The following is a 12,316-nucleotide window of genomic DNA, read 5'->3' as shown; positions in this document are numbered from 1 at the left end:
TTGGAACCTCATCAAGGAACCCTGAGGGTCCCTGGACCCCACTTTGAGAACCATTGGCCTAGTGAGCTCTTAACACACAGAACACATTGAGCGACAGGATTAATGTTAAATATTGGTGACATGCACAACAAACAATGTTTTGTTACGCTATAACATATGATAAAAAAAGGAGGCTATAGGCTTAAGCACACAATAATATGATACATATGGCAAAAAGGTTCATCTGTTTGTACTCAGGGTTATCGCTTGCATGTGTGAGTTCATTATTTTTGTCTTTTTATTTATTGCATCTTGTGTGATGTCTGTAACGTCTGAACCACACAGACTGTAGATGGGGCTTAATATCAAGGTCCTTTATTTCTGCATTTTAGGAAGAAAAGAAAAAAGAATCTTAGTGAGTGAATCTTCGTGAAGATATTTTCTAAACTAAGTGTTCTTTGTCACAGTCGATTGTATTTGCTTGATAGCAATGCTGTTTAGTTTAAACTGTCTTCCAGCTGTCTGCATTTTGTTTGACATAACAGAAAATACATTACATACCATGCTTTTAGTTTCTATTTGTGTGCAAAATGTAAAGGGTTTCATTCATTGCATGTAAACTTATGCAGCGACTGACAGAGACATAAAGATGACTTTATTAACTGTAACAATGCATACAAACCGGTCACATTCTCTCCAGCCTGTCAGTATTGTTAAAATCTTGTCACTATGAAATGGCATAATGTATCTTGGTCTTATATCACTTATCATCAGTGGTGGGCAATAACTTTTACACATTTACTTGAGTATTGTACTTATAGTACAGTAAGTACGTTTTTGGAGGTTCATCTTTTATTTGCAAGCTAATGACTCAATAGAAATATTGTACTTTTGACTCCACTACATTTCTTGGACTCTTGGGAACCAAACATACAAAAACATTTGAATTAACCACTTAAAGGGGAAATCCACCCATTTTCAATATTTAACTATGTCATTAATATAGCATAAAGGAGTTGTGTGGAAATAAGAAAAAAGTTCCCCCCTTTCTGTGTTGCCTTGAACTGGAGGATTGATTGTGGGTTTAACATTGCAAATTACAACGTGATGACTCATCATGTTGTAATTTGCAATGTTAAACCCACAATCAATCCTCCAGTTCAAGGCAACACAGAAAGGGGGGAACTTTTTTCTTATTTCCACACAACTCCTTTATGCTATATTAATGACATAGTTAAATATTGAAAATGGGTGGATTTCCCCTTTAATTCAAATATAGTGAAAATAGCCGATCTACAAGCTCACAATGCATCGCACCCGAGACACGTGAGCTTGTAGATCTGCAATTTTCGGACATTTTTGTTTTTTGTTGTTTTTTTGGTGAAATCTTTTGGGGACATTTTTTAAATACAGCAATACATTGATATTAAAAAGAAAATGTACTGCATAATTTGTACTTTTGAATATTCCTTGAGTATATACTGTGTCCACCCCTGCTGCTCATACACACTATGATGACAACATATTTTCTGTAATTTGGCACCAGGCAGTTAACTAAAAAAGGGTACAATCTCTAGTAGCAGTTTGGCAGCTCCTCTGGCTACCAAACCGCCTTTCATTTCAATGAGACTGAACAACAATTTGAGCAAAGGTTGACCTTTCCCTCCTCAGAGTGACAAGGCACTTTAGCAGAAAGACTACAGTACAAAATGATACTACAGTAAAAAAAAAAAAACAAAGACACCAAAGTGTTATTTCTGGTACACAAAATAACACAGTACTCCCCCGTTTATATCCCTGTCAACATGTCTGGTATAAAAATAAAACATTCAAGTTGACATCGGTGATGCTGTGATGCCTCTGCTAAACCACAACTGATAGTTTTGGTTGAACCACATGAGGCAGACAGCATTCTATCGGGACCCTCCCTCCCGCCCTCCCTCCCCTCCAAATCATGGCTCTCTTCGACTAACAAGTGGAACGCAGAACCTTTCATAACCTGAAACTTCCCAGAACCTGTAATGTTCTGTAATGTTTTGTTTTTTTAATGTTTCCATTATAACCAGAAGAACCGGCAATATCCTTCATAAAAAAAAAGAAGAAAAAAACTATTAAAGAAAGCAAAGATCTTTGCTATTTCTTTTTAAACGTTTGAAAGTACAAGTTCTGGGTTCCAAGAACTCAGGAGTCAGTGCTACCCCCTGAGCGGGACCCAAATTAGGTTCTGAGGCCCTATTTGAAAACGAGCCATAAGCGTATCACCACCAGTGGTGAAAAGTAACTAAGTACATATGCTCAAGTACTGTACTTGAGTACAATTTTGAGGTATTTTTTACTTTCTTCAGTATTTACAAATTTCAATACTTTCACTTTTACCCCACTACATCTCAGAGGAAAATATTATACTTTTACTCCACTACAATTATAATACAAACTTTAGTTACTAGTTACTTTGTAGATTTTGATTATTATTACAAAACACATTAACCACTTCAGCCCTATATACATTTTGGCCATTTGAAAATAGCAGATCTACAAGCTCACAATGTGTTGCTATGTGACGCATTGTGAGCTTGTAGATCGTCTATTTTCTAAATGTCTTTTATACATTTTGAACTTGTGAAATGGGACATATTTTGATGCCGATACTTTTGTACTTTTTACTTTGAATACGGGACTTCTATACTTTTACTTAAAGGGGCTACACCATGAATTTCATTTTTTTTTAGGTTTTTAGTATTTTTTTGGCTCCCCAGTGTCTCTTGTACCCAAAAAAATATATTTTTTTAACATTCAGTCATTCATGCTCATTTCATGGATTTCCTGAATGGGCGTGTCTGAACAGGCCATTTCAGAATGGCAGGGCAAGTGATGTCACTTGCCCTGATTTTGCATTGATGATGGCCAGACAGAATTGCTCAGTAGCTCCCCCCTGCCCAATAGGACGTTTTGGTATTGCAGCTGAAAAAGCTTGGAATGACAGACAGTCAGATTGTGAGAAAAAATATCTGGATGTTTTTTAGGCTTACAACCTGTTTAAAACATATTAGGGGGCAATATTTATATATAATACATATTTTTTTAAATCATGGTGTAGCCCCTTTAAGTAAAACATGTGAGTACTTCCATCACTGCGTATCACAAATCCAAAGCTGGTGAAATACTGTTAGAAGATGGCAGGGCACACGGTTCACACTTCGTTCTTGTAGTCGAAAAGAGCCCACAGAGAGCCTTTTATTTGGGCAGTTCCTCTATGATAACCCTCGACACAGAGTTCCAACCCGTAGATGCGTCGCCCCTTGGATAATCGGCGCAGGTCCCAACCCAAACCGCCACATCCACCAATCCTGACTTCACGCCCTCGCACAGCCCCTCCACTGCAATAGAGAACAGAAGAGAGAGAGAGAGAGAGAGAGAGAGAGAGAGAGAAGAGAGAGAGAGAGCTGTGGTTACCACTTCTTCCAGGCTACAATTAATCCCAGTGAACACCCAAACTGAACAGCTCTTCATTGGGTTGTTTTATGACGGTGATTAACTCGTCCTGAAATGAAAGGAGTTACTCTGCTTTCAAAAAGTGAAATATATGCTGAAGTCCCCATGGACTTTGAGAGGCAAAGCTTTCCCAGGCTGTTACAAACACTGCTATTGTTCAATTCTAAGCATACATTCAATAAAGGTCAATGACCAGCAGATGGCGTCGTAGTGAATGTTTGTGCTAGGCTAGAGTGTCTTTGTTCTATAAAAGGGGGTCTCCCCCATCGCCAGCTCTTTAGTAAAACAGAAAATACATGTTCAGGTCAGGATAGCAATTTTATCCAATCAGGAGAGAGAATACAGGACACAGGATAAAAATAAAGTTAAATTGGAAGTGATGAAACACAAAAATGAGCAGAAGAAATAGGAATTGGAACACAAAAAGGTGGAATATAAAATGTAAGCTGATCAATTATATTTGTGGGGTTTTCTCTCCTGATTGGATACAATTGGTATTCTGACCTGAAAAGGTATTTTCTGTTTACTACAGAACTATCAGAATATTGTGCTTTAACGTTTTACCAAAAGAATATCACTAGCAAATCATTAGCCAGAATTGTTAAAAAGTTCACAACTTTTGACAATTTTCGACATCAGGGCTTAAGTGGTTATGTCGTAAAGCATATACCTGCTGATGTTCTGTGTATGTTGATGGTGGAGTTGAGCTCTGGGCTGCCTTGGTCTAAGTAGATGATGGACTCTATGGGGAGTGGTCCTGCACACTCCGCTCCATTGAAGGTGAAGTACCATCTCTGACAGCAAGCGTTCTTGCACTTGAGTCTGAGGGAACCGCTGAACAGCACTCGCAGAGCGCTGTCTGAACGCAGCTTGGTGAACGTACAGTCCTGAAAAGCACAGAAAAGACATCAAAAAGGTCCTCATTTGGGCACTGGCCTGGCAGAGGTCACCAGCTACCATTATAATTGTTTTTACTAGTTTATTGAAGGGGAATTTCACTTTAAAACACTTCTGGGGTCATTGAAAAAACACGGCCCCCTCACGCATTAGAAGTACAGTATCAGTCACCAGAATCAGGGTTGTGTGTTTTCAATGAGTCTAACATGGTTAAAATGGAGTTTGAAGTTCAGCAGATTTATATAGGATAATGAAAGTCAAATTATCTAAATATTGAACCAAGCAACTCAAAAACTATCTGGGGTGCACACAAAAGCCAGCTTTAAAGTGAAATACCCCTTTTAAGTGAAAATGTGATTCAAACTAAGTCACACACAGGAACTAGAGTACTATAATGTAAACATATCTAAAATAAGTTATGAGGGCTTATTTAAATGTACAATAATATTAGTAAATCGTGTGAAGTGGCAGATCTACAAGCTCAAAACGCCACGTTTTGAGCTTGCAGATCTGCTACTTTTGATACATTAGTGTGACACTGTAGTGTAGTGTGATCAAGTAGGGCATACATTTACGGAAAAAAACACACAAAGTTAAAATATGGTGTTTAACAATGAGGCCACAAAGGGGGCCTCATATTGTGTTTTAACCCTCTGAGTGTTTTCAGTGCCCTATTTGGTAATGGAGGGGGGAGTGGAGATTGGAGGAGTGGCGTGGTGTCTGGAGACACATCTGGGCCTCATCCTAAATCAGCTAGCAGCCAGTATAAAAGCCTGGGAGAAGCTTTTGCCATCCGTCACCTTCATGTGCTGAACCCTTTTGTGTAGCTAGCATCTATTCCTGTTTACTGTATCTGTAGGCTGTGTGCCATGCCTTATGCTTGGTGTTTAAGGTAACTTTTATAGTTAGTGTTTAAAGTACAGACCAGGGAAGCTTGGTAGGGGTGTGCTGCCATTTCCTTCTATACTCTTTTTGAACATGTTTATGTTTAGTTAGGGAGTGTAGACGGTCATTTTTGCTTTGGTTGGTGTAGTTTAGTTTGATTCCTTTTCAGGTAGGGTGGAGTGTTCTGTTTGTTGTTTTGGCCTTGGCCACCCTGAAGTTTGACGCTTTCCCTATTTATATTGACATTTCTATGCAATTTCTGTAACCACAAGTTCAGTAATAAATGTACACTTTTTTTCGTTACTTGTGTTTGTGGTACTTTATGTGTTACTCCTTAGCCTCTAGACTCCATATAAGGTCGTAACATATGGAGATAAGAGGTTTCTGCTTGACAGCTATGATATCACGTTCATGAAGGTAAAGAGAACGGTGACTTGTTCGGTTACCAACCCTCTCAACCCTACATGTAAAACACCAGGATACTTACAGCTATTTTACCCAGGTCAATGCCATAGTTCAGAGAGTTCCAGGCACATTGTTTATAGTTGGGTTTCCAGGCCTCCTCAAAGATCTCACTCACACACTCTCCTTTCTCCCCCCTCGCCCCATCCCGCCCAGGGATGCCCGGCGTGCCCGGGATCCCGTTGGTGCCCGGGTTGCCCTCTCTTCCATGGCTGCCAGGCGGACCCTGCATACAGCTGCTGTACTGGAAAACCCAAACAGTGGGAGAAACAAGAAGAGGGGACAGGTGGAGTGAGGAGGACATGATTAGGGGAGTGAGATTTAATTGAACTAACCGATTTGAGCTTTAAAAAATGTCAACAATTTTCTAAAATAGTTAAAATGGCCATTCTATAAGCTGTAATGTTTAACATTGTTTTGTTAAAATACACTGTTGTGCGACAAAGTATAAAATGGGGCTTAAATGTTTGATCAATTTGTTGATATAATCTTTGCAACATATTATATAAAAAAATATAAAAAAAACACACCCTTTTTACTCGCCCTAGGCCTAGACAGAGAAATTGAAGAAAAAGAAAAAGGGAACAAGATAAATAAATAAAAGCTGTGGGCCCATGTTGGGGCTATTAAAATCCAACTTCCTGTTTCAGAGTGCAACTTTTTCCAGCATGCCAAGTCCCGGTTGGACTGCAAGATCTGCAAAGGACGATAATGACCAAGAGATGTTGCCATCTCTAGGTCAACTATCACACCCCAACACAAATTACAAGCAGCGAAATGCAAGTGTGGTATTAAGTTTCACGATTATGTTGCATTTATCACAGCATTGCGGACCTTAGTTATCACACTTGCATTTATTTCACTGCTTGTACCTGTATGATTAGTGACAAATAAACCCTACTGATTCTCAATTATACCCCATTCAAATCATGTTAATAAACAGCCTAGTGTTGGACAAATCCCACTTCATGTCCCACTTTATCTGAGTGTCAATGTGCTATGTGTAAGAAAAGACCAGCTGTGAAGTATCAGCTATTAGGCCACATAAAGTGTTAGAGTGACAGACCGTGGATTAATCATAAATTGAGGGCCTGTTGATAGCCAGTGGGTGTCTGGTCAGTGTCTGGAGTGATTCAGTGTCTAGGGTGTCCTGCTATGTTTAAACAGATGCTGCCTGTTACTCAAGCTGACTCAGAGAGACATGTGAGCCTGCCCAAGTAGCCACACCACACAGAGAGAGAGACGCACAATGTAGATCTAACATGACTTTTATGACCTTCAAAGAAACAAAGCTCAGTCACGAATACCATATAATAATGCAATGTAGGAGATTTAATTAAAACCAGGAATTCATTTCTGTCATTTGATGAATAAAAACAAGTAGCCAAATGCCACTTATACGGGCCTATTATGTCTTATCAAAGAAAATGTGACACGTCTTTAACTGGTGTGTAAAAATACAGCTTTGTCCAATAAAAACTGAGGGTTTGGGTCTGGGAGGGTAAACATTTTGTTACAATTTATTTTGTTATATAAATCTTTTGTTCGTCATGCAGCTGTGCAGGAGGGCACCCGGCCAACAGGCAGAGTCAATCAGTGCTCAGCAGAAGGAAATAACAAAGGCGATTCTCAGTCTCAAAAAACATGTTGTTACTTGAGCCTCTTGGGTAAAAGATATGTGTATTTTAGGCAAAGAGAATTTAAAGAATGTTAAAAAGCTAATAGAAAGAATAACAGATATAGAGTTACGTTTTTATTTATCTCCACTGCTGACTGCTGAGAGACGCATGCCCCAGTGAGGCACCCATCCACCCTCTCTCCCACCCGCTGTTTTAGCCATTAAGCTGAGCCACCTTTGAGGCTGATCTCCTATGGTGGAGTAATGAAGTCTGACCTCATCCCTGTGGGGGGAAAACTGGGATAACTGAAGCCTGTGATCAAATACAGTTGATAGATTATGAGGTGACATCAGTGGTGGAATAAGTACTCTTTTACTTGAGTAAAAGTAGCAATACCACAATAGAAAAACACTCTGTTATAGCCTGTATTAAAAATTGTATTAGCATACAAATATTACTTGCAGTAAAGTAAAAGTACTCAAATTGGTCAAACATTTTCAAAAATACAGTAGGCCCACAATGCATCACGATGCAACGAGTTGCGGGCTTGTACGTTGGCTATTTTTTGAATAGCCAAAGTATAAAGTAGGGCTCGCCTTAGGTGGTCAACGTAGGTTTTGCATTGATAATCTGAATCTGCAAAGTAACTGTAGTGGCGAGAAAAGTAGGCTAAGTAGTAAGTAAAAGTACCACACAATTTTACTCAAATGCAGTACTTGTAAATGCAGTAAATGTACTTAGTTACTTTCCACCACTGGCGACATGCATATGCTGTAACAGACTGGGAATTTGTCCTTTTAACGCAGTGGATAACATTCCAGGATGGCTGACCTAATGTGGAAGTGACTATGGAAATAATATACCTCAACTATAGCTGAATTTTGCATTAGTGAATGATTTCAACGGTATAGCTTTGGAATTCAGTACAGTTACAGGGTCTGAACATTTTAATGAGGTTCGCGAATCTGGAGACCTTTCAAAGTAACCTTAATGAATAGACTCTGTGTGTACGTAGCTACACAGCTGACTTTTATATTAACTTAGTCTGGAGAGTCTATAGTGGTGCTGCAAATTACAGTATTGCCCTTTCTGAATGTTAGTATTAACGGAAAGACCATTGCTTTTGACTCAAGCATAGAGGCGGCATTCGCCTGGAAGGACTGAGGAATCATCACCAACAGGTCATGCATTGGTTGTGACACTGAAGGAAGAGCCAAAGAAAACCCACTCCCAGCCTGGGCCACACAGCCAGTGGTGGACACAGTAAGCTAATAGTAACTACTATGTTTTTTTGAGGATCTGTACTTTACTTTACTTTTTCGATGACATTCACTCCAATACATTTCAAAGACAAATGTTGTACTTCTGACTCCACTATTTCTAGCAAGGTAAAAAAAAGTACATTACGAATTAACCAAATACAGTAAGTCCTATTTCAAATCATATCTACAATCTCACAAGAGTCACAACACATGTGAGCTTCTACATATGATATTTTCACTATTATTGATATATTTCTTTATGTTGCTTGAAAATCTTGGGGGGGGGGTTGATTGATTGATTGATTGATTGATTGAATACTTTACCCAAGAACCCAAGAAAGCATTATGGCTTGAAAGCACCCAAGAAACATCATAGAAACATTTAGTGACAGACAAACATACAATACTATGCAAATACATTATATAGACGAGTAGTAATCACAAATAAAAATATGTACAGTAAACAGTTCGGAGGGGGGGGCTTTTCTGGCAATAGAACTAATTTAACCCCTTGTTTGAGCCAAATCTGTGCTGAACGTGATTTGTGGAGCTCCCTCTGGTGTTGTGTTTGTGGACGTCTTTAATGTTTTAAAGTAGTTTGACAAGTACATGGGTGTCTTTGTGTTTGAGGTGTATTGTATCTTGTAGACTATCTTGTAAACATTGCAAGTTGCTGTACTCTGCATTAATATTAAATAGTAAATGTACGTTGTAATGTGTACTTCTGAATCCTTGAGTATTTTTAAAACCATGTAGCCTATACTATTGGACGACTTCACCCATTTTCAACCTATCTTCATATAATTACCACTAATGCTCATCATAATATGGCACCATTTGTGTCTACTGGTCTCAGAGGAGGGCTGTGGACAGTTCAGAAACCCCCCTACCAGTGACATCATCGATGGGGAATCCAAGATAATAGAAACCAGACTTTCTATTCCTGTAAAGTTAGCATGCTATAATATAATGGAAGCAATTGTTCTCATGTTAATAAAAATGGAAAAAAAGTGTCCATAGCTCGCCTATCTATGAAACAAAGAACCATTTTATCATGAGCATTAGTGAGGAGTGGACCAAATATATGAAGATATGTTGAAAATGGTGAAGTCGTCCTTTAAGTATTCCAGTACTTTAACTCAAGTACTTAATTTGACTGAGCAACTTTGTTGTGGAGTAATATTTGACCAGGAGTATCTATACTTTGACTCAAGTACTGGGGTTGAGTACATGTGCCCACCACTGCACACAGCAACAGAATGCATGCCTTTTTTACTGTTCAAGTTCATTCAAATTTCAGTTGAGTTTTCAGCAGCTCTGGAATGAATGAAGCAGGACATATAAAATGTGATTATTACCGTGTTGTTCAATCTGTCTTCCTCTGTGTGTCTAGTGCAGTTAGCTTTGTCTGCATCATTTCCAGTGCACTATATAGACAGAAAATGATGACATAACATGCTGTTCATTAAACTGGTTCCCTCCCAAACTTTTTCTGTTTGTTGTGTGTTCATGCTCGGAATAATGGAACTATAACATCAAGTTCCTATTATTATCGGTTATCACAATGAAAACTGATTTATCACTAAATCTAAATACAATTGTGAACTTTTTAAATTTTATATTAATGTTATATGAATTCACATTAAAATCTTAGTGTTTTTCTAATTAGTTGGGGGGGGGGGCACTTGCAATGTCCTCACGGCCCGCTATTGGGCCGCAGCCCACAGGTTGAGATTAAAACCTCAATGTTGTGCTAGAGGTGGGAAATGACACCATAATAACCAATGCATCTGTTAGCCCAGTCATTTACATTAAAATACTAATTCCAATGTAAATGTTTATTTTTATATATGCCTATAAAATAAAAATAATAAAACACTCTTTGCACCTTTTGCACAGGTCGACATATTTCCACAATGAGCCTTATTTTGCTGTTGCAAGTTGCAACCAAATCTGTTTAAATCTGTTGTTCATTGTAATTGATTGATTGAATACTTTATAACCGTTTGCAAAGACAAGCACAGGGAAGTACAGTTCAATACAAGGTCTGTTAAGAGGATTTAAAACCCCAAAAGCTATGGCTTGTTTCCATTGGGGTCCTTTGTCCTCAATTCATCGAAGTAACTCAGCATCGAAGTAACTCAGCGATACAAGTATAGCCTCTAATAACGCTCATCTTTTGCCAGGATGGCATCCAGCTCCAGCATGACCCACATCATGTCAAATAAAATGTTAATGTGCTGCAGCTTTTTCTTATGACAAAGAATAACGGTGTCTAAACCAACGCGAGGGGAAAAACTCAACAACTTAACTTTAAGAAGCTTATATGAACGCGTGGCTCTTATAAATCAAATGACTCGAAATCCCCCAAAATAACGCACCGTCCGTTTTCCACTCTCGTCTTATAAATAACGTACCTTTTCCATCTCAGCATCCTTGTTTCGATAGCCTCTATTCCTCACCTTTTCCACTCCGTACAGAGGCAGCACCAGACAGGTGAGCAGCAGCAGACGCGCGGCCACAGGAGACATCGTGGTGTCGCTGGGTTGTTAGAGAGAGAGAGAGACTACAGGACAGACAGGACAGTAGTTACACACTGGAGGAGCCAGAGGCTGGAAGGAGGAGGAGGAGGCAGGACCAGACTTTAGTTTAAACTTTAGAGGACGGAGGAGCCAGTCAACTGGCAGTAGGGCTGTTCTAGAGCCAGGTTCCAGCCTGGAACCTGGCTCTAGAACAGTGGTTCTCAAACTTTTCAGGCAGCGACCCCCCAAAATAATCATATTGGAACTGGGACCCCCCCAAAATGATCATATTTGAACTGGGAACCCCCCCAAATAATCATATTTGAACTGGGGACCCCCCAAAATAATCATATTTGAACTGGGGACTCCCCCAAAACAATCATATTTGAACTGGGGACCCCCACCCAGACAAGCACTTGGAATTATAGGCATTACATTTAGTTTATTGGTTCCACGGATAAATATTGTGAAAATAGCAGATCTACAAGCTCACAATGCCTCGCTTCGTTGTGAGCTTGTAGATCTGCTATTTTCAAAATGTTTGCCTCTTTCTTATATTATTTTGGCCAATGTTTGACCAGTTATATAGTAGGCCTATAGTTTGTTGATTACTTTTGATGCAGCAATGACCTTTTTCTTTTATTTTTATTTTTGAGGTATTCAAAAGTCCTTAAATTGTCACTTCACTGTCATCTGGGGACCCCCCTCCCCCAACATCATATGGGGACCACCTGGGGGTCCCGACCCACAGGTTGAGAACAACTGCTCTAGAAGAACTATGTTTCTGAGCATATAGTGATTATTTTATTTACTCAACTGCGCCCTCTACAGATCTGGTCAAAATAAATTACCATTGACCAGATCTGTAGAGGGCGCAGTGGAGTAAATAAAACAATATCCGTCTAGCGGAAATATTTTATTTTCTGTCCAAAAAGTGTATTATACAGAGAAGGTGGGGTCCTGAGAAGATCCCCAGCCTAGAGAATAGACTTTCAACAACACAAAACGGCCTTCGTTTCGGTTAGCAGCGAAATAGTTGTTTATTTTTTACTAAAGTTGGAGACCTCGCACGGTGGTGGATTGTCGGTCTATGAGAATAGCAGCTTGGCTTTTCTCTTAGCTTTAAGCAAAGCTTTGGATTGTTTGCTCTGCATTTCATTCCTTAGCTACGACAAGACCACTACACTAGTGAGATAAT

At 39.2% G+C, this 12,316-nt stretch overlaps 1 protein-coding gene across 2 annotated transcripts; it reads right to left on the bottom strand.

Moving 5' to 3' along the window:
- Nucleotides 1-1,126: 1,126 nt before the first annotated feature.
- On the bottom strand, nucleotides 1,127-11,150 carry LOC311042003 (collagen triple helix repeat-containing protein 1-like). 2 transcript variants are annotated; one of them, XM_084052501.1, is made up of 5 exons: nucleotides 11,014-11,150; nucleotides 9,955-10,023; nucleotides 5,741-5,959; nucleotides 4,142-4,358; nucleotides 1,127-3,356 (listed from the first exon to the last, which is right to left on the bottom strand). In XM_084052501.1, exons 1-5 carry the CDS (start codon nucleotides 11,125-11,127, stop codon nucleotides 3,214-3,216), a joined length of 762 nt encoding a protein of 253 aa, XP_083908627.1. In that variant the 5' UTR covers nucleotides 11,128-11,150; the 3' UTR covers nucleotides 1,127-3,213. The 2 variants fall into 2 exon arrangements, with proteins under 2 accessions (XP_083908627.1, XP_083908628.1); XM_084052502.1 differs by lacking the exon at nucleotides 9,955-10,023.
- Between the last annotated feature and the right edge of the window lie 1,166 nt (nucleotides 11,151-12,316).

The sequence above is a fragment of the Gymnoscopelus microlampas genome (assembly GCF_963454915.1).
Source record: "Gymnoscopelus microlampas genome assembly, chromosome: 3".
NCBI classification, from domain to species: domain Eukaryota; kingdom Metazoa; phylum Chordata; class Actinopteri; order Myctophiformes; family Myctophidae; genus Gymnoscopelus; species Gymnoscopelus microlampas.
Note: the sequence above shows the minus strand (reverse complement) of the source record. Positions and strands in the feature narration are given on the sequence as shown.

Coding starts and splice junctions, on each gene's coding strand:
- LOC311042003 (XM_084052501.1), bottom strand. CDS start 11,127: ATGTCTCCTGTGGCCGCGCGTCTGCTGCTGCTCACCTGTCTGGTGCTG. Junction 10,024..11,013: donor AGGATGCTGAGATGGAAAAG/GTACGTTATTTA, acceptor CTGTCTATATAG/TGCACTGGAAATGATGCAGA. Junction 4,359..5,740: donor TTGACCTGGGTAAAATAGCT/GTAAGTATCCTG, acceptor TGTGCTTTTCAG/GACTGTACGTTCACCAAGCT.